Here is a 27,722-nt window from a genome sequence, read left to right as displayed (position 1 = left end):
ACGTGTCAGATATTTTATTTACTCAATGAGGAAACAAGTAACATCAGAACCAGTTTAAAAGGAGGGTTCAAAGTACTCATATTGTTAAGTTGTGAATGGAAGACGAATTTGCAAGTAGACGCAAAATGCCTTTTTCTGAAGAGCGGTAAGATTCAATGTCAAGTTCAATGGACAGGAGTATTTCCTCTTGCTATTAGTTACCTACAACAGAGCTGTACAGAGTTCTACAAAGAAAGGTGGACAGCCCATATAGAATCAGGATACCCAGGAAGGTGTGTTAGACTACGGCTGGTTTTTCACTGAAGGCACCCAGTAGTCTTTTGGTCCATTTTAATGAGCTTCACAATTTTTCCCAGTAAAGCTCACTCGTATCTGTATAAACCCAGCAACCAGGCAGTTCTTCCACTTTATCTTGCTTCTGTTTTCCTCAATCCTCTTGCCTCTTCGTTGCCTGAGTTAGGTGTTATTTCTTTGCTCCCACCAAAAAGCCCGTAGAGCGAGGGAGTGAGGAAACCTAAGCCTATCTCCTGCGACAAGCCCCCAGTTTCGACTCCCGAAGTGATGAAGGCCCCCGGACGCGGACTAGCCCCGCCCCTTCCCCCCGGCACCGCCCCCGGCCAGCCAAATAATCGAGCTGCGCGCAAAGGTCACGTGAGCAGTCGCAGTCCCGTGACGCCTCCGAAGCAGTACGTGGCAGAGACATCACTCAATAAAAGTCCTTCGTGCCCGTTTTCTGCCACCAATCTATCTCGTCTCTGCCTCTACGCATTAAATGCCTCCTTTCTTGCCGCTCTAGTCCCAGGGATGGTAAACTACCAGGTTACCCCGAACCTTTCTAGGCCTTCGAGCCAGCCCTTGCCCTCGCGTGAGAGGAGGGGATCCTTTAGCGCTAAAGGGACTCGCACTTCTGATTGGGCGTGACGTCTTGTCAATCTCCAAGTTTTTCCAATCAGGGGCCGAGTCCGCCCCGCTTTCCGCTCTTCCATTGGCCTGTGGGAGGGGAAGGTGGGGAAGAGGGGGTAAACCGAGGTCGCGCGAGAGCGGCTCTCGGCACTCAGTGCGCAGGTGCGGAGGGGCTGGCTGGGGCCCGGGCCGGGGGCGGGCCAGAAGACGCGTCGTTTGGTTTTGGAGACTGTGGCAGAGCAATCTGGTTTCGACCTCTGGGCGGAAAGCGTTTGTCAGGGGCACATCCTAGAACGAAGGTTGTGAGATTCCCGATGGTGTCCATGACTTTCAAACGGAGCCGCAGCGACCGGTTCTACAGCACCCGGTGCTGCGGCTGTTGCCATGTCCGCACCGGGACGATCATCTTGGGGACCTGGTACATGGTAAGGGCGGGCGGGGCTGGAGGGTTGGGGCCCAGGGGAATGCGCATGAGCGGGAAGTGGGGGAGCCCGGTCTGAAATGAAGGGAGTGTTCACGGGGAGGGGGTGGGAGTGAAAATGGGGTGTTGGGTGGGGCGAGAAGGCATAAGGGAGCCTCTTTTTAGGGTGCTGTAACTTTGAGGGAGGGGACTGTGGCCAGGAATCGGAGTGGGGGTGGGTAGGAATGGGGAGATTGTTCCTCGGCTCCAATTAGAGGAGAAAATCGGGGTGGGGAGAAACGGGGGCGAGGGGGGCATGGAGAAAAGGAGTAGGTGGGAGGGATGAGGATACTGGAATTTGGTGGGGAGTTCTGTAAACTCCCTGATTTCGGTCCTTTTTGTACTTCCGTGACCAGAAAGAACACTCTTCCACCTATGTTCCCCGGAGTGTTTTTCCCTACAAAACAATTAGGAGTGGACCTTGAGAAATGCAGCCGAGTTTCGATTTTGTCTTACCTGAAAGGAAATCGAAAGATCCAGCTGTAACGCAGTTGCCTGTGGTTCCTGGACTTTATTTGTTACAGTGTGTTTGTGATGTAGGCTGAAAGGCCTCTGTTGTAAATCTGGAGAGTCTCTCGGAGGCCATAGCTTTTTGCCAGGATTTACACTCGATCTGCCTTTTCCTGGTGCAACTACCCCCTGCCCATTAGACGCTTTTTATTCCATTTTTTAAGAGACTTTTATTGAGAGCTTTCTCAATTCTGGCCACATATACTGGCATTTCTTGGGTTCCAAGATCTGTGTAATTGTATGTCATAACCAAGTTGACAGTGTTATTGATTGGTGGTTCACCAGTAATACTTTTGTGATTTCTTACCACCATCTCCAGTATCCCTACACATTGAAGCTAAATTATGACAATTGGGATAGCTTTAGGCTATAATAATGACTTCACTGAAGCTCTGACAAACTTCTCATATTGTTGACTTGATTGGCTGCTTTCACTAGTGACTTTGTAATTTGTTGTTTTTGTGGAGTTGTTTTGGTTTGGAGGGTTGTGGCATTAGTGATACTGTATGGTTTCTGTTAACTTGCGTGAACTACAAAAAACAAGAAAGGAAAAGCTTTATCACATTCTTTTTGCCTTTCTCTGTTACCATTACTTCCTTACCCAGTGCCTTGAAATCATTACCATTTGAACAAACACCAGATGAGAATAATCTTAGTTAGGCAGATACTGTTTCATGGCCGACCCCCAGGGGACCACTTCTGACCCGGGATTATTTCTGACCGCCCTGTTTTGCTTTATTGGTGTACGTTAAAAACAACAAAACTTGAATGTGTAGGCTTATTTGCTTGTTTCTAAGCTTATTTTAGTATTTTCTGTATAATTATATACAGATTTTAATTGGTATCTTATTGATATAATTGGTATAATTACATCAGATTTCCCCTCAAAAATTCTCTTTTGTTTTATATTTTAGCTGATTTGTAACATTAGACATTAGTCAGTTAATGGCAATAACATTGTATTTCTAACTTCCTTTTATCTCTTCTCCATTTTGCTAAGGATCTGGGTCTTCAGTTTCTTTTGTTTGTCCTTAGTTTTGCCTTCCATTCCCCTAAATGAATCATTCAAATCTTTATGGTCCTCAAGCCTCTTACTCGACCCTGCCTCCCTCATCTCGAGATGATGACCTCCCCTCCTACTGACCTGAGAAATTGTGTCCATCAGCCAGGACTCTTGCCTGCAAACCTAATCTTCCCGTTTCTTCTCGGATCCTTCTCTCCATTCACAGAACAAAGGATTTCTAACTCCTTCTCAAGAAGGAAATAACCACCATCCCAATTTCAACCATCTGAATATAATTGGCTGTATTTCTTTCCAGTCTTTTCTAGGCAGATTTTTTTTTTTTTTTTTTTTGATGCTGTGGGCTCTGCTCATAAAAATGAAAGGAATAGCAGGGAAAAATACGACTTATATACAGCAAAACCCAAAACGCAGGGAGAAAAACTTTAGTAAGGACATTTATTCTCCACTGGAGGCATTTGATGTGAAAACATTTTACATCTCTCCCTTATTCCCTGCTTCAGTTTTCACAATTTTAGAAGGAGGCCATAGCTGTTCTTCTGTTGCATGGACTTTGGGTTAGCAGAACACTATAAGCTGCTAAAATCAATTAATCTGTCTTATATAAGTGATTTACTGATCATTTGCAATGTAAAAGGCTTAGTGGACATATAAAAAGAATAAATTACAGGGACCATTTGTTGTTATCTTTTGTATTTCTGTTACCTGCCACACAATGGCTCTCAGATGTTTCTTGTCTTGAAAGTGGTATCTGCCCTTAAGATATGGTATTAGAGATTTTTATTTTATTTTATTTTTTTAAACTTTTTTTTTTTAAGATTTTATTTATTTATTTGAGAGAGAGAGAATGAGAGACAGAGCACAAGAGGGAAGAGGGTCAGAGGGAGAAGCAGACTCCCCGCCGAGCAGGGAGCCCGATATGGGACTCGATCCCGGGACTCCAGGATCATGACCTGAGCGGAAGGCAGTCGCTTAACCAACTGAGCCACCCAGGCGCCCTGGTATTAGAGATTTTTAGAGCGCATATACGAAAATGAAACGGTACAGTGACAAGAGGAGAAGGTGATCAGTAACAATCAGATTCTAATTGGATGAAGGACTGGAAAAAGGCCATTGGTTTTGTTGGTGACTTTCAAAAGTGTAGTTTTAGTACCACAGCCATATAAAAAACCCCACAGTTTCTGCCAATTGGGAAGGCATGTAACCTTTTAGAGAACAAGACCACCTACACGAAAGTGTAGTATAATACCTCCAAACAAAGAAGACTTGTCCAAACAGTGTATTTTGTTGCTGGAAACTTCTTTTATAAGAAGTAATAAAGGATTGAGAGGGGTAGAATGCCACTTCCCTCTTCCTCTCTTCCTCAATTTTAGGTGGGAGGATATTTAGGATCCTCTTTAGATTGCCTCTGTGCTGTTTGAAACCCGGGATGATGGGGGCAGCCTTCCCTCCTGGGCCAAGACACTGTATCAGTCAGTCAATCTGATACAGTGTCATTGCTTTCTGGCAACTGGTCTAGTGTTGAGGCAATACTAACACTGTGTTCTTAAAGTATTCTTTGGTATTAAGTAGTGCAGTAGGACATAGGGAAGCTGGAGCCAGTTTTATGCACCAGAGAAGTACCAGCCCTGAAGTGTTAGCTTTTGGCGTTTTAGTTTGGAAAGAAGCATAATCCCTGGTTAAATGATACAGAATTTCAGAATGAGCTCTAGTTTAAATTCTGGCATTCCTAAAATTGTTCTGTTATTTAGCCAGATGATTTCAGACAAGTTTGTTACATAGTATAAGTTCAAATGTTCATTGAATAATTGAAAATAGGCGTACAAGTGGGCTATAGGACTGTCCTTATTCATGGTTGATGTTGTTACAAGAATACATTTTGAGCGTTTGTAATAATTTTAGGTCTTGGAAAGACAATATATGGCTAATTTTTCATGAATGTCTCAGACATAAACAATCTGGAGTTTATAGCTGGGAGAGAAGTGAAGACAGCTTTCCTCAAGCTCTGTTCCTTTCCAGCCCTCATTCCTGGTTTCTTTAAATAAGAGGAAAGCTTGTTTATATTTCAAAGTTAATATTCTTCCTCAAACACTTTTTTTTGTGTGCCTCAGTACTTTTGCATGTGCTATCTCTTCTCCCCCCAAGTCACTTTTTAAAAACTTTATTAAAGAAAATGTCAAAGAATAGCGAGATAGTATTAACATCTCCCGTTTACTCATCACCCAACTGTGACTGCTAACAACATTTTGCCAATTCCGTTTAATTTTTTAATGGTTAGCTCAGATGTTTTCTTGGTGAAGCTTTTCTTGTTTCCCAGCCAGAGATATCTGGTTTCCTCACTGTGTACCTGGAAAAGTTTCTACATACCACTTGTATGTGCTTATTAAATAGTACTTATTACACGATTACTAATGATTATCTTTTTATTTTTCTCCCCCACAAGATGTTCTCCTTGAGGGAAAAAGATGATAGGTCTTACTCTATAAAATGTGTGTAGTAGCTAGCTTGTTAATTAACATTTGAAGTATTCATTAGACATTTGTAAAATTAATTGTCTCCTCCCCAAAGTAGTAGGAATAACTCATTTGTAACTGCACGTACCAGTAAACAACAGGAAGTTTATATGTATGTGAAACATTTAACAGTTTTTAGAGATTGGCTATTTTGATCTTTACCTGCTGAGTGCGCTTCACTGAGTCGCTCCCAGTGGAGCCTGTCTGCCTGTGAGACCCTTATCAGGATGCCCCGAAGCACGTACATTGTTTTAATTATAGTCTCAGCAGATACTGGGTTGTGGCAGAATATACCGTGGGAACCTAAAGAATAATGATTTAAAACAAAAACCAGCTCCCAGAGAATGTTCTGGGATGGGTGTGGCAGTGAGATGAGAAAGCAAAGAGGAATTCCTTTCTGGAGGCTGAGTACTTCATGGGTCTGATAACTGTTCCTTTGTAACAAGTAAAATCTACACGTCTGGTTTTTGTAATTGTTTACTTATACAAGGTTTACAAAAGGCTTGCAGAAATAATGCAAAGCATATTTGACCCAATAAATTTACAGGACTCCTTCCACATTGAATGGTATGTCCATAGTCCATGCCATTGACATATTTACTGTATTCTGTACCTCCATATTGTGAGGTTTAGAAGTTAATCATTATTGTAATTACATTTTTGTTTTATTTCCTGAATAAATAAAAGGAAAAAAATCAATTGGGAATAAAGATTCTGAAATTGTATATAATTGCTCTTTTCAGAGAAATTTTATATCCGAAATTTTATATTGTAAGGCTGTAAAATTGATTTTTTTAAATACTCTGTGGAACTTAGTAGAAATATCGACTGTAATCAAAAGTAAATAGCACAGGACCTAAATAGGAGCACAGGATGGGGTGCTCAGTTTAAGATCACAAGGATGGATTTTCCAGGTTAATACTTTAAAATATGTTGAAGTTCTAATGAAATACAGTGATCTAATGGAATATAATTAACTCAGTGAAGATTGGAATTGTGTGAGCTTTAAAGAAGTAACACTGCAATTTATTTTTTCATTTTTTTGGTCCTTTTGATTAGAGCTACGATTTTTGTTTAATGCTCAGGGTTGTGACAGTGAAATGAAATTTGAATTGTCACTAATACTACAGGAAGATAATAGTGGATGAGTGTGTGGCTTATCCATGTAAGAGAAAATAGATGTTATAAGTCCTACGTGCAATAAAAATATTTAGGAAGGGAAAATTAAACTCCTAAATATTTTTGGTTGTGTCATTTCCTTCATTTAGTCATTGAGTTTGTGTGTTTTTCTTGATATGAGAATGTTTTTTTCTGTACTGTGCAGAGCTTTTTTAACTATGACTATATTGTGGTTAGCAAAGAATAATTTGCTGAATTGATTTCAGACTGATTTTCGTACACAGAATCTATAAGTTTTCGGTAGATATATCTAATCGCTCAGTAATTAATTCACCTAGTTGGATGAACTACTCATACACACACGATAGCCAAAACCCATTGCAGTGAAAATGGAAAAAATCAGGCTTCAACCAGGGAGCCGCCCTTGCAAATATGATTGTCCTTTGTGAGACCTTTCAGGAGTTGGAGGATGAAGTACCTTGCTTTTGAGCATTGCATGTTACTGAACATATTTGCTTGGACAGTAAAGTATAAACATCTTATAACCTTAGATAATAGTTTCTTCTGGAGAGACCTCAAAACAGGAGTTGCTTAGGAGTGGGTATAAGTAATCATGTGGTGCTCCGAAGCAGGTTGTCCTAAAAAGAAACAGGTTTGTATCTTAGCTTTCTCCTCTACCATATCGGTGAACTTATCACAAGTTATTTGACTTGCTGAAACTTAGTTTTCTTGTCTGCAAATTGGCTTTAGTAATATTTTCTTCACCAGGTTGTTGTGAGGAATGAGTGAAGTAATAAATGTGAATATGCCTGGTATATAGTATATCCTCAGTAAATGTCAGTTGATTCTGAATTTGATACTGTGACGTTGTTTAGATCTCCTAATCTTATTGAATGATAAACCTTGGGTTGCTTGTCTTAGAGAATGTGAAGTGCCTTCAACTGAGAAACTGTTATTTTTCATTCAGGACAAACAGGAGCGAGCTACCTAACAGTTTGTTTAAAGTGCTGTTGATGATAAGGCTCTGATGTTTCTTAAAAATACCAAATATTCAGGTTTTCACAAAAGGAAGAGGACAGGTTCTGTGAACTTTTCGATGGGGAGCCTGACTCCAGTCCTAGGTGGTTTTCTGTATTGAGTCATTCCCGGGGCTGTTTTTGAGCACCTCAGGGAAGGAGTACCTCCTGGGATACTGCAGGGATTCACTAACCACTAGAGGCATAAATAATTTCTTCTTTAAATAGAGTTACAACCTTGGTAAATTAGGAAAATTCACCAGATATGATGATGGAATTTCGGCAAGAAGTTTGACAAAGACTCGAGATGTTTCTCTGAAAGTGGTAAAGAATTTTATTCAAAGATTGCTGGTTAACGGGAAGAGGACAACCTCTGGACACCTCCTGTGCTTGGCCCAGTTCTCTTTTACTAGTGACTGAGATGGAGATACTGATTACATGCTGACAGTATTTTCAAATGCTGAAAGCTGAAAGAGATAGGAAATTTGTAGGGTGTCCGAATCTAGATCCAGAACGTCTTGACAGGCAAGAATATATACGATGAAATTCCATTGCAAATGTATAAGGGCTTATGCTTGGGCCTCTGAATCTAACCGTACAGGTTCAGGTGGTAGCTTAGCAGGAACAAGTGTGAAAAAGAATTAAGGGTGGGAGTTACTCTCACACGACATTCAAAAAATTTATGAAGCCAGTACGATTTCAGGCTGTGCTAGTTGAAATTTGTTAACTTAGACTGTAGGAACTGAGATCCCTGTGTGCTCTGACCAGGCTGATCTTACCTCATTTTCATGGTATGTCCAACAAACTGGAGTGTGTGTATAGAGGAGAGCAGAAAGGAGGTAGTGAGGTAGCTGGACAGTGTTAAACCATTAGAGAAATGATTGAAGTACCTGAATGTTTATTCTAGAAAAGATTATTTGGCAGCCTGTGTCAGCTCCCCTTAGGTGTTAGAGGAGCACTTACTCAAAAAGGGGAGCACATTATTTCAAAAGGTAGAATTAAGGACAGTAGGTGAAAGTCAAAGTGAGCTAGTTAAAATCTTGGAAGGTGTTTTAAGCATTTGAGTCAGGCCTAAGAAGAAATGAAATAGTTTTCTTTTTTAACTATATGAGATTAGTTAGATAGGACATATTGTAGAGGAGTGTCAGGCTTATCTGATGGATCACTATTTACTTAACTGATGGGTATTATATATACCTGATGGATAAGTATATTGGATGAACTGTAGTTTCTTCAAGCCCAGGAATTCTGAGATTGGTGTATGAATAAATACATGACTGAACACAAACAATTTGTAATGATTCCTTTTAATTGGCCATTTATTAACATAGGTTCAGTCACATTTAGGTTTATACTTTAAGAAATACTTATTTTTAGAGTGGTATTGCATATTTTATCTATAGGTAGTCTGCTGTTTTCTGTCTTTGTTACTGCAAGTAAAACAGATTAAACATGGGAAGACCTCTGAAGATTGTGGTGAAGACTTTCCTGATTGATAATATAATGGATAACATCTTATCTTTCACAGGTGGTAAACCTATTGATGGCAGTTTTGCTGACTGTGGAAGTAACTCATCCAAACTCCATGCCAGCTGTCAACATTCAGTATGAAGTCATTGGCAATTACTATTCATCAGAAAGAATGGCTGGTATGTTTTTAGTTGGAAATACCTCCTGCTCATCTCTCACACACACACACACACACACACCCACACCCACAACCCCCACAAAACAGATTGTTTAGAGGATTGACTAAATTGTATTTAAGTTACTCTACTTGCTGAGGCGTAAAAGTGTTTTTGTGGGTTTTTCAAAGATACTCAGTGAGAATTATAATTGAGCACTTCTGGCCAGAAAATGTTACGGACTACCAGAAGATTTTTTGAGAAATGTACATTGTATACCTTGATTCTTGTCAGTGCTGTGGAGAGAAGAAGAAATTACAAAAAGACTTATAAGCCTTTAAGGTCAGCTGGCAAATGTAGTTGAGGATGGGAGCAAATAGGCTTACAGGAAAATAGGAAATACGAATTATTGGAATATTTGCTGATACTTTTTGCTGAGGGTCACAGTTCTAAATATATTTCAGTCATTTAGATGAAAGAAGGAAGGAAGACGATGTTGGAGTTAAAAATAGAAGACATTCATGGAAATTGCTTTTTTAAGCCTGTTTATTCTCTGATAGCATTTTCATTATCTAGCTTTCTCTGAAATACAGGTGCAGAAAGATTCTAGTTAAGATTTTATATTGGGCACCTGGGTGGCTCAGTCCATTAAGTGTCTCCCTTCATCTCTGGTCGTGATCCCAGGGTCCTGGGATCAAGTCCTGCATCTGGCTCCCTGTTCCACGGGGAGTCGGCTACTCCTTCTACCCTCCTCCCCTCCGCTCATGATCTCTCTCAAATAAATAATAAATAAAAAATAAAAGAGATTTTATTTTATAAATGTTAGAAATTTAATATTTGAACAGAAAATTATGACTCAAACTTTGCAAAGTTTTTTGCATGTTTAAAATTTCACTTCAGAAAAATGTTCTGAGTACTCGTGTGTATTTATAATGTTACAGGATCTAAGTTATTTTTAGGTTTATTAGCTTTTATTATAAATTCTTGAGCTGCATTACATTTATGATCTTCTCTGATAAATTTATCAAGTGGTTTTTAAAACAAATTTGGTTGTTAATTCACATAATTCACTCACTGTCCATAGGGCTAACTGCTGTTTCTAGGATTCAAGTAGAGTTTTGTGGCCATCTGTTGACATTATAGTATGAAAACACTAACAGTTTAAACTGTGTTCAAGTGCTTTTTAAATGAGTCTACTGATTGTTCAGATATATATAATCCTTTAATTCTGTTGTTAAATGCGATAAAAGAGATACTAAGAACATACTAGAAACATCCCTCCTGGTGTTTGTTTTTTCTTCCCGAGTTAGTCTATTTCTGTTTAAAAACCAAAATACAATAATGAATAAAATGTTAGTTTTTAATGGCTATTTTTGGTACTTTAGGCTGTAAAATTATGCAAAACCTGATGTCAGCATTTTTTCAGCATGCAGTGTCAGCATGTGTTTCTCTTAAAATCAAGGTGTAGGAAAAGATTTATGGTTATTGACATTCTTGTATGTCTGTACAACTGGCTGCCTTGGCTAGATCTGCAGGGATGGAGTCACGGGTTTCCTGAATGGTCTGTGAGCGCTGTGCCTACCGTAGAGAGAGTCAGATATATTCGTTATCATACTCGTGTTGATTATAATTCTGCCAAAGCCCCTATTCTTGACAGAATATAAAAATGCATAGTACTTGGTCATATGGTAGTTTGTGTGTCTCTTTGCAGGTGGAAAGTTGATTTTCCCATGACCCAGTGTTAAAATGGCAAATTAAGTTCTGATCATTGGCCTGCTGGCGGATTTTATTTTTATTTATTTATTTTTTTATAGCCTTTATTTTTTTAAAGATTATTTATTTATTTGACAGAAAGCGAGAGAGGAAACACAAGCGGGGGGAGTGGGAGAGGGAGAAGCAGGCTTCCTGCTGAGCAGAGAGCTTGATGCAGGGCTCGCGGGGCTCCATCCAGGACACTGGGATCATGACCTGAGCTGAAGGCAGACGCTTAACGACTGAGCCACCCAGGCGCCCCAAGATTATTTGAGAGAGGGAGAGAGAGAGCACACACTAGCTGGGGGAAGGGCAGAAGGAGAGGGAGGGAGAAGCAGACTCTCCGCTTAGCAGGGAGCCCAATGCGGGGCTCCATCCCAGGACCCTGAGATTATGACCTGAGCCGAAGGCAGACACTTACTTAACCATCTGAGCCACCCAGATGCCCTGGCCTGCTGGCTGATTTTAAATAATAAGGTTCATGGTTATTTTTAATCAGCTAAACAGAATACGACATTCAATATATATGAAATGCTTCTGCAACATATACAAGCTGTTTTTCAAATATGAATTTAACTTTATATTCATGGTGGTAATGGGTGAACACTTGGGGCCCCCTGGAGAAGGTTCTTAAATGTGGTGGTGGCTGGAAACCAGAGGTTCACATCTGGGTATTTAGCCCTCATATTTTGTTTGCTTTATTGACTCACAAATACCGGAGCATCTCTTGTTCTCGGTATTATATGTGTATTTTTCACCCGTCATCCCATTTCTCCCCTATTTTGCTATAGGGCATCTAGAGGATATTCTCTGTCCTCTAGAAAAATTTAAAGAGGGCTTTTCTTACCTAATACAGTGCCAGATGATGATATTTGTACTTCCAAATGACAAGATAGTACATGACATTTATCTAATAGTGGGAATGTTCGGCAATTATTCAAACATCCGTCATTATTAGCGCCCTTCTGGTTCTTAATCTCTATCCAGAGTCAAAGAATTAACTTTAAATTTGTGCTAAGAAACTCAAGTCGAGTGTGACTTAATATTGTTGAGATTACTCTGGTGTTTTGTGAGACAATGAACTTGGATAATGTAGAGGAAGGGGACAACCTGAGAAGGAGGTGGGGAACAAAGAAAAGGCTTGTAAAAGTATCGGAGAAATCATGAAGATAGGGGATGGGGAGCAGCGAGTTCACATGTTGGGATGAGGGAGAGGAGGTTAATGGAGAACCTTGAATTTCTGATTGTGTATTTTATCTGAGGTCACAGGGGGCAGCTGTAATGCTCTGTATTGAATATATTTGTGTCTTTCAATCAAGTACCAACTTTTCCCTCCTGTGGAACCCTGCTTTGCTCACAAGACCCAACTTATGTCATTTCGTATTTTTTTCCTGATTCCCCCGGGAAAGCTAATTGTTTCTGCTTCTGTTGTAGCACTTTGCCACATTGGATTATAATTCTCTGTTTGCACACCTTCAGACTCTTAGACTCTGGGCAGAGATCTGTCTCTTTAGCTGAGTGACTGGTTGATGATAAAAGAGTCAGTGAATTGTAGCTAATTTAATAAACAAAAACAAAGGCATGAATTTGTCAAACGTCCTTACTTAATGCTGAGACTTTTTTTTTTTAACACGCTTGGTCTTAGATTTTTTTCATAGCCAATCTTGAAAATACTCATTTTTTAAGCTAGCTCTAAAACATCATTTTGTCATGAAGAGTTTTGTTCTTTTTGTTATGTTTGTTATGTAAGTAGCTTAATTAGATTTTTGTTTTTGTTTTCTTAGATAATGCCTGTGTTCTTTTTGCCGTCTCTGTTCTTATGTTTATAATCAGTTCAATGCTGGTATATGGAGCAATTTCTGTAAGTATTCATATTTTCGACTTTTAGAGTTTGACCTTTACTGAGTGGTACTTAATAATTTCATATTTATGTGTGATGTTGTGGTTGTTATTTTTTGTCTTCAGTATCAAGTTGGTTGGCTGATTCCATTCTTCTGTTACCGGCTTTTTGACTTCGTTCTCAGTTGCCTGGTTGCTATCAGTTCTCTCACTTACTTGCCAAGAATCAAAGAGTATCTGGATCAATTAGTAAGTGTGTATGCTAATTAAACTTTTTTTCTTTATTTTAAGTGAAATATTTAAATAGAAATTTTGAGTTAGCTTTAGGTACTATTTTTGTTTTATTTTAATCTACCTACTTTTTTAAAGTGTTTTAAAATAATTATTACCCCCCTCTCTTAATTACCATGTTGAAACCAGTAAGATACAGGTAGAATATCCTCTAACTAGTATTTGAATATTCCAGTGTTAAAAGTCTCTAAAGATGGATATCATAGAATGTAAGGAGTAGTTCAACTTTTGTTTTGAGTATATTAGCAGTATAATAATTTGGCTCTAGAAGTTTCTTCCTCTCTTCAGAAGTAGAGCATTCCTGTGAAATCTTATTTAAGCTGAAATGTTGTAAATGTTTATTCCCAGACCCCACAAATCTTCTTAGTCTTTTCTGATACCCGAGGGCACACCTTGCTAATGGATGCACAAAATAAAGTGCAGTAAAGCACGGATGCTCAGAGACTCTGTTCACCCCTCTGGCAGCTGGATGCTGAGATGCTGGGTGGGGCTCCCAGGAAGGAGCTCTCAGGGAAGGAGCTGGGCGGGCCGCTCTCACTGGGGTGTGCGCTTTCGCTCCCAACAGCTTGCTTCCATACAGACACTGGATGCTCTTGTTGCTCTAACCCCTTTTTTCTTTGTAGGCATCCATAGCTAATACTTAAATGCTTACTGTATCCTTCACTCTATTTGAGGCAAATCGTTGGTGAATAGTGTAGGTACAAACATAGCTTTCCTCTCTCTGAGGAGCAGCCCATGGATTGGGGGAGTTAAGAGGTTATCTGTGATAACGAACTGGAACTGTCCAATGCACCATTAAGTGTGGAGCTTAGTAGATTAGTGCTACATTATGAAGCGGCAGGGGACCTTCTGGGCTGAAGTAAGGTCTAGAATGAGGCATGGAGTCCAGAAAAATAAAAGTTCATTTCAAAAATGCTGTCTTTTAGGAATTTTCTCCCCACTTCCAGATTTCCTGCCTAGTCCATCTTGCATATCACAAATTTATCATTCGTTCAGAAAACATTTGGTGGTTGCTTATGTGCAAGGCACTCTGCTGCATTCTTGGGATACATCAGTAGAACTTGATTGCTAGTGAAGGAATTGGAAAATTGACAATTACTGCATTAAAACTGTGGTAAACTGTGAAGGAAAGGTGTAGGCTGCGCGAGTGGATGTCACAGAATTGTTAGACGTGGGCTGGGAAGCAAGACTTGAATTGTACTCAAGAGTCTGAGTAGGAATTAAGACGGAAGATACAGAAGCAGAGGTCACAGAGACCCCTCGAGGTGGGAAGGAACATTCTGTGTGTAGTGAGAGGACTATAAGGTGATCGTGGTGGCTGGCACGTAGATTAAGGGAGGGAAACAAAGCAGCAGTGGTGAGTGGGAGAGAAGCAGCTGGGGGCAGGGCCTAGTGTCCGGGTTGGCTGTAGTCAGAAATTTCCTCATTCTAGATCTCTCTTGTCATGTCTGGCTGAAAAATTGCAAACCTCCTGAATAAAAGCTATAGCATTCCCCCCATGAACCGGTCCCATTCAGTTTTTGTCTTTCTATTTATAAATGAAGGCTTAAAGAACAGTTTTGTCCCAAGGAGACACTTAGCTAGGGTTTGGAGTTGATGTGTGGGTACTTTCTTCTTTTTCTTTTTTGGTCCTTTCGGATTTTTGCATGCTGCTTTTTTATAAAAATTATTTGGGCTTTTGTGTTGACATTTCCATTAAAAACATGTTTTCAAAAATTAGATGAGCTTTAAAGGAGAACATTAGAAAGAATTTTTTTGCTATTCCTTTTACAGACCCCAGTGGTTTCTCCCCTCTGTTATATTCATTTGGTCTCTCAGACTGGCAAGTACCTTCTCTGTTGGCCAGCTTGTAAATCCTTAATTATTCTTTTGTAATGCCCTTCTGGAACCCAGCTCATTGCCTTGTACACGATAAATGCTAAATAAATATTTGAGTAAATAAAGTTGACCCTTCGCAGTAGAATGTAGTATGTCTGCAGTGAATCACAGAGGTTTGCCTTTTTTATAACCAGGGGCGTGCCTTCTTTTTCCCCTTTCTGATGAGCATTGAGATTGTTGATTGGCTTTTAGAAAAATGAATTTCCCGAGATAGGACTCAATGACCAATGGAACTTAGATAAGTCTTAGCACCTCCTGACTTGGTGACTCAGGGACAAATCTACAGTTGTATACAGGAAATAGCGGTTTTCCAAAGGCCAGAAAGGTGTAGAATAGTGAAAAGTAGAGGATGAGCTCTTCTCTTTGGACAAGAGTATTCAAATGTGTTTTAAGTGTTCAGTAGCATGCATTGATGATGAGGCTTAAAGGTACCATGAGTTCTGTTTATAAGTTTTTATTGGAAATCAGTTCTGATTTCGGTGCCTTTTCTTTGTACTTTTAAGATGCTCTCTAGACTATGATGAAGTGCAGGTGCCATAGCTGAATGATGAGTGTGTGTGTTTAATTAATAAACTTCATGGTTTAGAGCAGTTTTAGGTTAACAGCAAAACTGAATTGGAAAGTACCTCCCTGACCTCCCCCACTGTCCACATCCCAAACCATAGTGGTCCATTTGTTACAAGTGATGGACACATCATTATCACCCAGAGTTCATAGTTAACTCGAGGGTGCACTTGTGGTGTACATTCTGTAGGTTTGGACAAGTGTGTAAAGTAGTCACTGTGGCATCAAACAGAATAGTTCCACTGCCCTAAAAATCCTCTCTACTCTGCCTGCTCACCTCTCTTCCCCCCCCCCCCCCCTTTTTTAATAGCCTGATTTTCCCTACAAAGATGACCTCCTGGCATTGGACTCCAGCTGTCTACTCTTCATTGTTCTTGTGTTCTTCGCCTTATTCATCATTTTTAAGGTGAGTTGCTGACTAAATGTTTGGGCAGCCAGTTAGACTGTGATACAGTTGGTCTAAAACCTTTTTGTTGCCTTTTCTCCTTATAGTTCACTGTTAGGGGACAGTGTTTATTCTGACATAGTAGTGAAGGTAACTTCTGGGGGATGTCCTCCCTCTTGTTTCCGGAGAGTGGTTGGAATTCCAGGATCCTTCCTAAGTGTAAGGAACATCATGTTTCTGGATCAACAGATCAATGGTTTGATTGAAAATGTATTAAAATTCCAAAGGTTCAGAGACAGAATTTCTTTTGCAGCACAGTGGTTATCAGACCTGAATTAAAATCCTAGTTCTGGTTTCTCTGTAAAATGCTATCTAAGACTTACGATATTTAAGTGTGAGCAGGTAGGGAAAGGGCCTGGCCTGTGCTAAGTTCAAATGGATGTGTGTTCCCTTCTCCATGGAACACATGTGGGGAAAAGCATAAGCCACCTTAATTTTAGAGCAGGTAGTCTGTTGAGTTTCTAGCATATGGAAATTTTGTTTGCTTCTTTCAGGCGTATCTAATCAACTGTGTTTGGAACTGCTATAAGTATATTAACAACAGAAACATGCCAGAGATTGCTGTGTACCCTGCCTTTGAAGCACCTCCGCAGGTGAATGACCTTTTTAATATAGTAAATCTTCAGTAGCCAGTATTGATTATTCTCAAGAGCCTAGGTCTTGACTTCCTCGTCAATGCCATATGTATGGTTTCGGGCATGGATAGCTTACATCCGCAAGATTCAGCATTTCCCTTTGGAAACCTGGGTGTGTGGGTGAGAGGCCTCTTGTACTGCTCGTTCAGCTTCACTCCTAGGGAGTCTCTAGGATGGTTGCATTTGCAGGGGAGATCAGACAGGAAGCAGCCGTGTGAACCATATCAGGCTCATGGCTTCTGGAACTTCTAAGGATGGGATACCGTCACGTGCAGATTGTGTTGCTTTCAAAAAACATCCACATGATCAAAAGGGGAAGCTGGTTTTTCTGTGGGGAGATGAATGCAGTGGGTTCTGTGAGTCTGTGGGGAGGCCTACTTCAAGGGCCCTTTAGTTGTTGCTGTATTAGCTTTTCCTGGTTTTCAACATGTAGAATGTATGTGGCCTGTATAGGGCCAGCCTGTCACACTTGGAGACACTTGGGTTGGAATGTCACTCCTACAGAGATGTGCCCTTTACCCTAGAAGAAATGATAGAAGGGCCTGATCCTTTGATTTTGATGAAATCCAGGATCCAGCATCTTACTGGAGGAGGTTTCCTTTAGTGTAGTTCCGTGATGCCCTTAACCTGGATTTGCAGCCCCTGAGGCATTGGTACTTTGTCAGTCATGCTGTGGTGGGGGAGGAGAGAGCTGTGCCACCTACTTCCTTTCCTGTCAAGGTGTCCTTGGTAGCCTCAGGGTCTGTTCAGAAGCAAAATTCTGCCCCTCTCCCCTCCATCCCTCTGTCTTTAGCAGTCTTGGATCAGACAGCTCACCTCCAGTTACCAGTCCTCTCTACGCTCAGGAACTTTTCAGCTCACAAATTCCTCAGCTAAAATCTGAAAGCTGAATTATTCCAGGTAGGATTGTAAAGATGCTTTAAGTCAACATAATTTTTTTCTCTCTTCAGTATGTTTTGCCAACCTATGAAATGGCCGTGAAGCTGCCCGAGAAGGAGCCACCGCCTCCTTACGTACCTGCCTGAGGAGATCCTGCCTTTGTCAATAAACCCTATACCAGCTTTTTGTCTCGTTTATTGTACAAGATGCTGCAGTACAGGGCTCTTCAGACTTGTTTGATATAAAATTCATTTTCCTTTGTTGAAGCATTTATTTTCAAACACTAACAAGCTTTTTGGACATCTATTCAAAGTCTTTTTTTTTTTTTTGTCGTTAAGTCTATACATTTTAATAGTTTTTGGAGACAATCTAGGTTAAGCGAGAGCAAAGTGCCATTGTTTGCCTTTATTGGGGGGTGGGATGGGGGTATTCTCTACACATTTTCTTTTTTAACTTTGCACTTTCTTTATATAATAGTTTGCATTTTGGTTATTTGCTGCCCTGGATACTTTCAGGAAGAATGACTTAAATATTCGGGGTGAGTGAGTTGGATATAAGATCTGAAGTTTTCAGCTATGGAAACAGGAAAAATACATAACCTTTTAACTTGACTGTGGAAGATGATGGTTGCATGTTTCTAATTTGTATGTGTTTCCATCTTTGTGATAAGATGCTTTAATAAATCTCTTAAATATTTACTGTTGTCATTTTTTAAAAAGTCCATTACCCTTTTTTGGTAGATAGAATTTAACATTTTCCATTACAGTAAACTCAGACCGTCAGGGTCTTTTGGTACTTCGAGGATACAATAAGGCTTAATTAGCATTTCTTTAGTCCAGTAACTCAAATCTTGTTTAGAGTTATGGTGAAGATATTACTTGAATCACAGGCCAGAAATTATTGATGGTTTGTTAGAAAAATTATACGATGAGGGTAGCAAGCTGTCTTTTTATGTAGAGATCATTTAGTATTTAGGTAAGAGTTCATCCAGAATAATTCAATAGGTTGCGCCTGGGTGGCTCAGCCGTTTAAGTGCCTGCCTTCAGCTCAGGTCATGATCCCAGAGTCCTGGGATCAAGCCCTGCATGGGGTTCCCTGCTCAGCAGGGAGCGTGCTTCTCCCTCTCCCTCTGCCTGTCGCTCCCCCTGCGCGTGCTCTCTTTCTCTCTGTCAAATGAATAAAGAATCCTAAAAAGAATTCAGTAATTCAAGAATAATTAAAAAAATGTATCAGTTGACCTTCAGAGTGGAAGCAAAGAGAAAGCAAGCCAACTGTGGCTTATGTGCACAACTAAAACTTCTAAAGATACTCCACCTTGCATCTTGCTAGGAATGTAGCAGCAGTGGCCTCACATCGACCATATATATAGACACATGAACGTATTTTACACATTTCTTAAAGGGTTAATGGAATTGTTTGGCTGCGATCTCACTTTTATAAACACCTGCCACCACCGAAATAGAGAGTAAACTTTATATTTAGAAAGGACATACAGCTGTGTCTGGGAGTATACCCAGTTTCGGGTAATATATTTTACTGATCTTAACGATTTTAGAACATTTCAAAATCATAACTTTTCTGGGCTAGGTCTCACTTTGTTTCTTTATAAAAACTGAAAAAGAAATCTTACAGATCCATCAAGTTTCCTTAGTTATTACTGTTGGTTTAATTGTGTTCTCTGTTGAAGATCATGCTAAGCAGTGTTTAGATATTAACCAAACTCTTGTTAGCTCTTTATTAATGGTGGGATTACATCAAAATGTGAACACATCAGGACCCTGACTTGGTTAAATATCCTCCTGAACATGCCAAAATTGTTTGCCTTAAAAAGGTAAATTCCCTCTGCTAGTTTTGGAGAAAAACGTTAGTAGAGTAGTATATTTGATTCTAAAATTCAGGTAGCGATAACACTGAAAGACAAATGTTTAGGTGTTTGGCCTTGTTTTTTAAAATAGGAAGCAACTCCAGCTTAAGTAAGGAGCTCATAAATCTCATCATTCTGACTTGAGTTTGGCACTGCTTCTGAAATTCCTATAATAAAGTCTCATGAGATCCTGATGACTTCCTAAATCACAAAGTCCTGTTCTATTTGCTTTTTTTAAAAAAAGATTTATCCATCAGGAGACAAGAGTGCAAGCTTGGGGAGAGGCAGAGGGAGAGGGATAATCCCAAGCAGACTCCCCGACATATGCAGAGTCCAATGTGGGGCTCGATCCCAGGACCCTGAGATCATAACCTGAGCTGAAATCGAGCCGAACGCTCAAGTAAGCCACCCAGGTGCCCCCCTGTTACACTTTCTAACCTCAGTTTTGGTTTTTATCATCCAACATTGTCGACTACCCAACCTCTTGGCTTTCACAACTTTTCACTGAGTTTTGCCTCTCTTTGTCATCTGTTCGGTTTCCTTTTGTAGCTTTTTCACCTCCATCTACTTTGTCCACTCTGCTCCAGTTTTGGCCTTCTTCACATTCTCAACATTTACTTATATGAATGTGGCTAGCTGTAAAAACTCCATAAAGTTCCAGGTGTCTCTGGGGCCTATGAAACAAAACGAGCCCTGTGAGGCCCTTGTTTCCAAAATTGAGCTCACTGGAGCATGCATTTTTCTCTGGCATTATTAGCACATTTGATGTAATGGAAAGAGGATGGTGTTAGGGATTATCTGCTGGGTTCAGATTCACACTCTAACCCTGAGCAAAAGTTTAACTCAACTGATACATTTTGAGCCTGTACTTTGTTCCAAGTGCAAGAGACACAGTGATGGGCAAAGCATTAAAAAACAAAAAACAAAACTCCCTGGTCTCCTCTTAGTGGGGAGAGACAGATGATTTAAAACGATATAGTAAGTTAGTGACAGCTATGGAGAGGAGACAAGAAAGGGGAATGGGGTGGGTACAATTTTAAAGGATGTCAAGGAAAAGGCCGCACTTGGAATAAGGTGACATGTGAGTGAACCCTGAAGGAGGAAGATCTTAGGCAGAGGGATATGTACGAGTGCACTAGGCGAATTCAAAGAATAGTCAGCTTGAGTGAGAGTGGAAAGGGAGGAGAGCCAAGGGCAGTGGGCCATGAGCATGGGGAGGTATTGGGTTGGCCACCGTAGGTCATTACGATGACTGTCTTAGTAGAAGGGGAACCTACTGGAGGGCTCCGAACAGATGAGTCCCAAAAGGACTTGCGGTATAACTTCTCTGAATCTGTTTTCTCATCTAGAAAAAGACTCTGCTAACTCAGAGTTGTAAATAATAAATGATATAATTCATGTGCAGAATCTAGAACAGTGTCTAGCACATAAAAAAATCAGTAGATATTATAAAGCAGGTTGTATAGAGTTGTTGAGAAATCAGATACTGGATTCAGACAAGTTGGTTTTAAACTTCAGTTCTGCCACTGATTTACTGTGTGAGTCTGGCCAAGTTACTTAACCTCTGTGAGCTTTAGTGAGTGCCATGTAACTTACCAAGAGAAGGCAATGTGTACGGTGCTTAGCACAACAGCAGACTGACAGCAGCAAGTCCTCAGAGAACACATCTATGTATATTGAGAGATCTTAAAATATTAGAAGGTTTTAGCAAATTAGGTAAACTCTGTAAATTGGCTGTTTTCTCTTTTGATTATTTGGCAAATGGACTACCAAGGCATTCACTTTGAAAAATGATTTGTTGAATCAGCCTGCTTCCTTTCCTCTTCCTCTAGCACCTGGGAATATCCCTCCATTAAGCTCATGTTTTATTGCGTCTGTGTCTCTGTTAGTGAACAGCTTAGAGATGAGGCCTTACTCTTTTTCCGATCTGCAACACTTGGCACAGTGGCTCACACAAAGTTGGGAGGGAAAGGGAGGGTGGTAATTGTTTACTGAATGAAAGACTTTGTCTCCACAAACTGTACACTGCTAATAGACTGTTTTCAGTATGAATTGGATATGATCTAAACATTGGGTGTACCACATCTACATTTAAAGGTATTTGCGGGGCACCTGAGGCTCAGTTTTTGGGCATCTGCCTTCCTCTCAGGTCATGATCCTGGATTGAGCCCTGCGTCCCCGCGTGGGGGCTCCCTTCTCAGCGGGAAGCCTGCTTCTCCCTCTCCCACTCCCCGGGCTTGTGTTCCTGCTCTAGCTGTCGCTCTGTCAAATAAATAAATAAAATCCTAAAAAAAAAAAAAGGTACTTGAAATACAAAACCAAGAGCCTTTCCATTGATAAATTGTACATTTTCTTCTGTTTGGTGATGGTCTAATCCCTGTTTTCTAGCCTGTGACTAATTTGTTCATAGTCATCGTGAACTTAGTTTTTTCTAATTGTTTCGATGTCCCTTACAGCAAATGACCAATGTTCCATTTTCAGGACTCCTTTTACTTTCAGAGAAGGAGCATGTTATAAATAAGCCGAAGCAAAGTAGTACTTTTGCTTTTCTGAAGTTGCTTTGTGTTTCTAAAAAAGTTGTGATTTTGGGTATGAGAAAATAATTTAGAAGATGTGTGCCAGACAACATGGAATTCAGGCACGTGAGAGAGGCAGTATGGGGCTGGCAGAATGAGCACGCAATCTGGAGTCAGAAGGTGGTTGTTCTAACTTCACCACGCTATTAATCCCTCGTGCTGGGGAGTTTAACTCCGTTCTGAGATTCAGTTTCTGCATCCCATAAAAATCAAGAAGATGCAAACTCCTGACCTACCTACTTCTGGGAGTTGTTTTTAGGATCAAGTGAGGTAACAGACATGGAAGAGTTGGCAACTATTAAGCACCGTGTAAATATTATCAGGAATGGAGTGTGTGAGCAAGGAATGGTGACAGGAAGGACTGAAAAGGGAGAAGAGTATTTGACCTGGAAACCAGAAAAAGAGTAACTGTTTCTGGTCTGTTAGAAAGGAGTTTTGTACCTGTCATCATTCAGTGAAGTAGCTGAAAATCTGGACAAGGCATCAGGAAACCTGATTTATATTACCTCGCCCTCCCACCCGTTGAATGACAGTAAATAATTCATTTCCAAATGAGTGGCCGACTAGGTTCCTTCTTGTGTTGACTTTCTGTGACTCTTATTTTTGGCTAAACAGTTAATTATCTTTTAAAGAGGAAGATAATTTTTTAAATTACATATATACCCATTTAGTTACCATTTCTGGTGTTTTTCATTCTTTTTGTAGATCCACATGTCCACCTGCTATCATTTTTCTTCTGCCAGAAGAAAACTTTTTTTTTTTTTTGCAGTGTGGTTCTACTGCTGATGAATTCCTTTGGCCTTCATATGTCTGACAATGTCTTTATTTTACCTTTGTTTTCAAACAGTTCTATTCCTGGATATAGAATTCTAGGGAGTCACGTTTCTTTGTTTTTAAAGATTTTATTTATTAGAGAGAGAAAGAGAGAGAGCGTGAGGTGGGGCAGGGTCAGAGGGAGAAGCAGACTCCCCGCTGAGCAGGGAGCCCGATGTGGGACTCGATCCCGGGACTCAAGGATCATGACCTGAGCTGAAGGCAGTCGCTTAACCAACTGAGCCACCCAGGCGCCCCTGTTTGTTTTTTATTCAGTACTTTGAAGATGTTGCTCCACTCTCTTGTACACATTGTTTCTACTGAGAAATTTTTCATCATCCTTAACTCTGTTCATTTATTTTTTTAACTTTTGGTGATGAAAAGCTCTGTCACTGGTTTTAAGCATTTTTTAAAAATATGTTCTTTGATTTTTTTTTTGAGGTATAATATATACAAAAAAGTAAGGTTTTGTGTGTGTGTGTGTTTCTTGTGCTTGAGGTTCATTGGGTTTATCGGTTTCATGAAGTTTCACATGCTTTTCAGCCATTATTTCTTCACGTTTTTCTTCTGTCTTCCCCTCCCTCTCCTTCGGGGATTGGATAGATCTGGAAAGATAAGGGTAAGCTTCCTGTAACGAAGTGATTTGAGCTAGGCTTTGAGCATTGGACGGGATTTGAACTGGTGGAGATGCGGGCAGAAGACTGGATAACTTTAATACAAGTGGATCATGGGAGGAAAGAGGACATGAAGATTCCCCCCAGGGGGCTGGGAGAGCGCTGGTTCCACAGGCAGGAGCGGGGCATACGAGGGAGGTCATTAAAGAGGAAGATGTGGAGGGGCGCCTGGCTGGCTCAGTCAGCAGAGCATGTGACTCTTGGTCTCAGGGCTTTGAGTTTGAGCCCCACATTGGGTGTAGAGATTATTTAAAAATAAAATCTTAAAGAAAAAAAAAAAAAAAGAGGAAGATGTTGAGTTCATTCTTGGATGTGGTTGAGCCAGAGGTGCTTCTGTGATCTTTAGAGGGTACAACAGGCAGAGTATTAATCTAAGTCTGTTGCCCGGGAGCAGGACTGGGACAAGAGACATGGTTTTGGGAATTACCACTAGAGAGGCGGCAGCTGAACCCACACTCAATGGAATTCCTGATAGGATGGTACACAGAGGCCCAAGAAGGCCTAGTCATTGAGACATTCCACTTACAGCAAGAAAGAATAATAGTTCACAATGATTCACAAAAGGAGATTCATTGAAGCGCTATTTATCATTAAAAACAAGTAGAAACTAAATGTCCCACAATGGAGAATTGCATAAATAAATGGAATCTATGATGGAATACAATATAGCCATTAAAAATGATGTATTAGAAGAATATAACAAAAAATGTTCACTATACATTAAGTACAAAAAGCAAATAATAAGATCACAATATACAGTGTGATTTCATTTTTAATAAAAATATATGAATATACAAGCAGAGAAAGAGATAATCCCACATATCTTTGGACGTTAGTGTTACAGACGGTCTTTATTTTCTTACTTTTGCTTTACTACATTTGCTAAACTCTCCACAGTAAGTTGCATTACTTTTACCATTAAGAAAAAAGGAATCTATTACAATTTTTTAAAAGCTGACCCAGAAAAAAATCTTGTGGATTTCTAGACTGGGAAGCAGGAAAAGAAGTGGAAAAGGAAATAGACAATTCATGTAGAATCAGGATTATACAGCAGCCCTGCCGGAAGGTGCTAAAACTGGGACACCTGCCAACAGTGGAGCTGTCTGAACCCTCTGAGGGAGCCTCTTTGGATTTGGTGATCTGAGTTTTTGTGACTGCTCTTGAGAAGTGTGACGCAGGAGAGAGAGTAGTTACTCCCTGGCCCAAGATGTCTTCTGACCATACAGTCAGTCCCTCAAAGGCCTTCTGTGCAGGTGGCCACTTCCTTGCAGGGGCCCTTGCACTGGATCCCGCCCAGGCCTGTCGTGGAGACCATCAGAACTGGGACATTGCAAACTCCCTCAGGTGTCAGTTGCCTAGAGAGATTGTTGAATGCAGATTCCTAGGCCCAGTCCCAAACCGTCTGCATAAGTATCTGGATACTTGCCTTTTAATGCCCGAGTATCAGGAAGCTGCCTTTTAATAAGCCTCCTGAGGGATTCTTACTCAGTCAAGTGGCAGAACCTCCGCATGCAGGCGTGCACAATAGGCCGCCTTCCCTTAGGTTTCTGGCACGCAGAGTCGGAGAGAACTGAATCTGGGAGTTTCTGGAAATTAGCACAACTAAGTGTTTTGGTCACGAATCAGTAAGTCCAGGATGTGAGAAAATAGCTCTTGGAACCCAACCGACACCATGGCCTTGCATGTGTCCCGGGAGGCTTTTGGAGCTGGGCAGCGCGCAGAACCTGGAAGGTAAGTGGGGGCGTGGCTCCCGGGGGTGACGACGGGTCTGAAGAGGCTTCCAGAGACATTTCCCAGGGGGTGAGCTGAGAGTTAGTGCCGCTACCCTATCACAGGACGCCAAACAGCAGGAACAAAGAAGTCAATTCACGGAGGCTCGCCCACCCGGGCCCCCTGGAAAGCTGTTAGTGGTCAGGATTAGGAGCGTCTGGCTGGCTCAATCCGGGGAGCATATGGCTCTTGATCTCGGGGCTGTGGGTTTGAGCCCCACCTTGAGGGTAGAGATTCTTTAAAAATAAAATCTTAAAAAAAAAAAAAAAAGTCAGGATTGGATGGCCCAAAGGGAGGGGCCTCTGACGAGAAGCCGATCAGGATTCAGAGGCCAAAGATTCTTACCAAATCTAGAGAGGAGACCTCAGAGGGCACCCCCCCTCCATCCCATTATAAAAGGTGTATAAATAAATTGTGCTACATTGTATTATGGTTTGCAACGATTTGCTGTAAAAGCCTTCCATTCCCCACCCACAGACCTTTCTTGCCCACATGACTTGCTTTGGCCAATCACATGTGAGTGGGATTGATGTGAGCCACTTCTTGCAGAAATGTTAAGATCTGTCATCTGGTTGTGCCATCTCTCATTTCCTTCCTTTGCCACAAGACCAGCATGTCTCACATTGGGTCTACCCCTTGTCTGGGTTCCAGAATGAAGATGACGTGGGGAAGAACTGCAGCCAACCTAGGAAGGACACATAACAGAGCAACAAGTACATTTCTCTTGTTAGGAGCCCCTGAGATTTTAGGGTCATTATTACCATAGCCCAGCCTAGCCACAGCTGACCAGTAAAAAAATAGTTTCTATTTTTTTTTTTTAGGATTGTAAAAACAAAGTGGTAGTATTATAATGAATTTTTAGGGAAAACTACCTATAATTTCTTCCCTAGCCTAACCAAATAGTTTTAATCTTCACATATGCCTACATGCAAATGTGCTGAAACAGACTATTACACTTTATGTTGCTTGTACCCCTGAATTTCTTCAGAGAAGGAGTCTGGTGGTGGAGGCGGACCAACTCCCCACTAGAGGAGGCCAGAGGAAAGGGCTATCTGTGGAGCCGGTGCCCAGCACAGAGCCATCTGTTGTTGAGCAATGAAGTGAAACTGAGCAGAACCATTTCCTCAGCATCCTTGGGCTCTTGGATAAAGTAATTCCAGGTTATTTCTTTTCTTACAGTCTATCATGCCTGTTTACTATACTGCCAATGCAGAGTTAAATTTCAGCCCTGTTCTATGATCTTCCATTTCCTAAATTTTCAGTCCCATTGCAGACCTGCACGCGGTAAGGAGGAATTTACAGGAAGTCAGCACCGAACAATGCCAGGCATCAGCTCTGCCCTTCTGGAGCCTACAGTCTGGTGGGATATAAAAATAAATAAATTGAATATAAACTGAATAATTAAAAATTGAGTAAGTCCCCCAAATGAAACACACAAGATGCTATAATAGAGCAGAAAGGCGGAGACAGTAGGAAAGAATCTATTCAAAACAGAAATTTTTAAACTGCTAACTGGGAAACATTAGTGAGCTAAAAACTCATGTACTCATGATCACATTTAAAAAAAATGAAATAGAACTGAATGGAGGTGGCTAGAATAGCATCAAATGTGGTTAAGTGTTAGTATTGTTTCGTGCAACTATCATTTCTGTGGACATATGTGTTATCTATGTAACTGCTGGCTCATAATCTAAAATGTAGTTGTTATAATGGATTGTGGTAAAAATAAGTTTGAAAAACTAAGATCTGGCCTCAGGGAAGGCTGCTCTGAGGAAGACATTACACTGATGACCAAGGTGGGAATAAGTTTGGTGTCCTCCAGGACACGGGGAAGGCTAGCATGACTGAAGCATGGAGAGCAGGAATACAGTTCTGGATGTTGGTGGTCAGTGCTGCAGAGGAGGTGGGATTGAATCTCAATGAGCCTTGTTGGCCGTGAAAAGGAATTTGGATTTTCCTGGAAGCGAAGTTGCAAGGTTTAAGAAGAGAAGTGATTTTAAGGTTACTGCGTGGAGTGTGGATTTTAGAGGACTAATAGTCCGGAAGCAGGAAGACCAGACTGGATCTGTTGGAACTCACGTTCATTGTCACGTTTTAGGATCCAGCTCAAACCTCACCTGTTTTTAGAAGCCTTCCTGCTTTCCTCAGTCTGCTGCAGTCTCTTTTTCCTAAATTCACCATGTTGCCTTAGACAGGTAGACCATTATGCTTTCTCCCGGTAGACAGTTCTTGGAGGGTCCCCTGGGTGGCCCCCAGCCCCGTGCTGCCAACCGTCAGTCTTCCGGAGAGGAAACGGGATTTAGGGAGCGCCTTCGAAGCCTCTGTTGGTACAGGCTGTCCTTCCAGCTGGCCGGGGGCGCTCTCTGGGGAATGTATGTTTGACTTTCTATTCCTGTAATATAAGTTCAAATGTTTACAGATGTTTGAAGCTGGGATGAAAGCATTTCTATTCATGCTGCCAGCATCTGTGAGGCTTTATTTTTTTTCTTTTACTGAGAGCCCACAGCAAAACTTGGTTACTTGGCTGGGGAAAGGAATGCAGTGCGAGCAGCGAGATGAAACCTCGCCGCAGGCA

General features: G+C 40.9%; 1 protein-coding gene across 1 annotated transcript; it reads left to right on the top strand.

The window, feature by feature from the left end:
- The first annotated feature begins 1,084 nt into the window (after positions 1-1,084).
- On the top strand, positions 1,085-18,146 carry LAPTM4A (lysosomal protein transmembrane 4 alpha). The gene is made up of 7 exons (XM_025867789.2): positions 1,085-1,328; positions 9,071-9,191; positions 12,704-12,780; positions 12,885-13,007; positions 15,802-15,897; positions 16,431-16,529; positions 17,522-18,146. The coding sequence occupies exons 1-7, from the start codon at positions 1,218-1,220 to the stop codon at positions 17,594-17,596; spliced, it is 702 nt and encodes a 233-aa protein (XP_025723574.1). The 5' UTR covers positions 1,085-1,217; the 3' UTR covers positions 17,597-18,146.
- The last annotated feature ends 9,576 nt before the right edge of the window (positions 18,147-27,722 follow it).

This window comes from Callorhinus ursinus, unplaced genomic scaffold (genome assembly GCF_003265705.2).
Source record: "Callorhinus ursinus isolate GAN/ISIS: 27379988/994484 unplaced genomic scaffold, GSC_fseal_2.0 scaffold10, whole genome shotgun sequence".
Taxonomy (NCBI): Eukaryota; Metazoa; Chordata; class Mammalia; order Carnivora; family Otariidae; genus Callorhinus; species Callorhinus ursinus.
Note: the sequence above shows the minus strand (reverse complement) of the source record. Positions and strands in the feature narration are given on the sequence as shown.